Source organism: Merops nubicus, unplaced genomic scaffold, assembly GCF_000691845.1.
Source record: "Merops nubicus isolate BGI_N331 unplaced genomic scaffold, ASM69184v1 scaffold23763, whole genome shotgun sequence".
NCBI lineage: Eukaryota > Metazoa > Chordata > Aves > Coraciiformes > Meropidae > Merops > Merops nubicus.
In genome coordinates, this window is record NW_008598572.1 from 1,097 (window position 1) to 2,499 (window position 1,403).

Consider the following 1,403-nt stretch of genomic DNA (forward strand, 5'->3'; position numbering starts at 1 on the left):
GTGTCCAGGTAGGACCTGAGTCTCCAAGTCTCCAGGTCCCACCTACGTGTCCATGTAGGACCCAGGTCCCCAAGTCTCCAGGTCCCACCCCCCTGTCCGTGTAGGACCCAGGTGTCCAGGTAGGACCTGAGTCTCCAAGTCTCCAGGTCCGTCCCCCCTGTCCGTGTAGGACCCAGGTCTCCAGGTCCAGGTAGGACCCAGGTCCCCAAGTCTCCAGGTCCGTCCCCCCTGTCCGTGTAGGACCCAGGTCTCCAGGTCCAGGTAGGACCCAGGTCCCCAAGTCTCCAGGTCCGTCCCCCCTGTCCGTGTAGGACCCAGGTCCCCAAGTCTCCAGGTCCAACCCCCGTGTCCATGTAGGACCCAGGTGTCCATGTAGGACCCAGGTCTCCAGGTCCAGGTAGGACCCATGTCCCCAAGTCTCCAGGTCCAACCCTCACATTCAGCTCCAGGTCAGCCCCAAGTCTCCAGGTAGGACCCAGGTGTCCAGGTAGGACCTGAGTCTCCAAGTCTCCAGGTCCAACCCCCAAGTCCATGTAGAACCCAGGTGTCCATGTAGGACCCAGGTGTCCAGGTAGGACCTGAGTCTCCAAGTCTCCAGGTCCAACCCCCAAGTCTCCAGGTCCAACCCCCAAGTCTCCAGGTCCAACCCGTGACCCGGCCCCCGTGCCCGGCGGGTGGCAGCCCCTCCTCTCCCTCCCTCCCGTGCAGGATCCTGCTGACGGTGGTGGTCATCTTCCGCATCCTCATCGTGGCCATCGTGGGCGAGACCGTCTACGAGGACGAGCAGACCATGTTCATGTGCAACACCCTGCAGCCGGGCTGCAACCAGGCCTGCTACGACAAGGCCTTCCCCATCTCCCACATCCGCTACTGGGTCTTCCAGATCATCCTGGTCTGCACGCCCAGCCTCTGCTTCATCACCTACTCCGTCCACCAGTCGGCCAAGCAGCGGGAGCGCCGCTACTCCTTCCTCTACCCGCTCCTGGACGCCAAGAAGACCCCCAAGAACACCCCCGGGACGTCGGGCCCCGAACTCCTGCCCAAAGACGACGCTTTGGATACCAAAGAACTTCCCGGGCCTCTCCCGCGGCCTCCTCGGAGTTCTAAAGCCAAACGCCAGGAGGGGATCTCCCGTTTTTACGTCATCCAGGTGGTGTTCAGGAACGCTCTGGAGATCGGGTTCTTGGCCGGGCAGTATTTCCTCTACGGTTTCAACGTCCCGGCCATTTTCGAGTGCGACCGCTCTTTCGAGTGCGACCGCTACCCCTGTGTGAAGGAGGTGGAGTGCTACGTGTCCCGGCCCACCGAGAAGACCGTCTTCCTGGTCTTCATGTTCGCCGTCAGCGGCGTCTGCGTCCTCCTCAACCTGGCCGAGCTCAACCACCTGGGCTGGCGCAAGGTCA

The 1,403-nt window shown here is 62.5% G+C and overlaps 1 protein-coding gene across 1 annotated transcript in view; it reads left to right on the forward strand.

Moving 5' to 3' along the window:
- The window catches only part of LOC103769864 (gap junction delta-2 protein-like), a gene marked incomplete at its 3' end in the record, with an annotated part of 1,906 nt that extends 507 nt beyond the window's left edge, over positions 1 to 1,399 (forward strand). The window contains exon 2 of the mRNA XM_008937103.1: positions 709 to 1,399. Coding sequence (XP_008935351.1) covers positions 709 to 1,399 — 691 coding nt within the window. The remainder of the gene's footprint in view (positions 1 to 708) is intronic.
- Between the last annotated feature and the right edge of the window lie 4 nt (positions 1,400 to 1,403).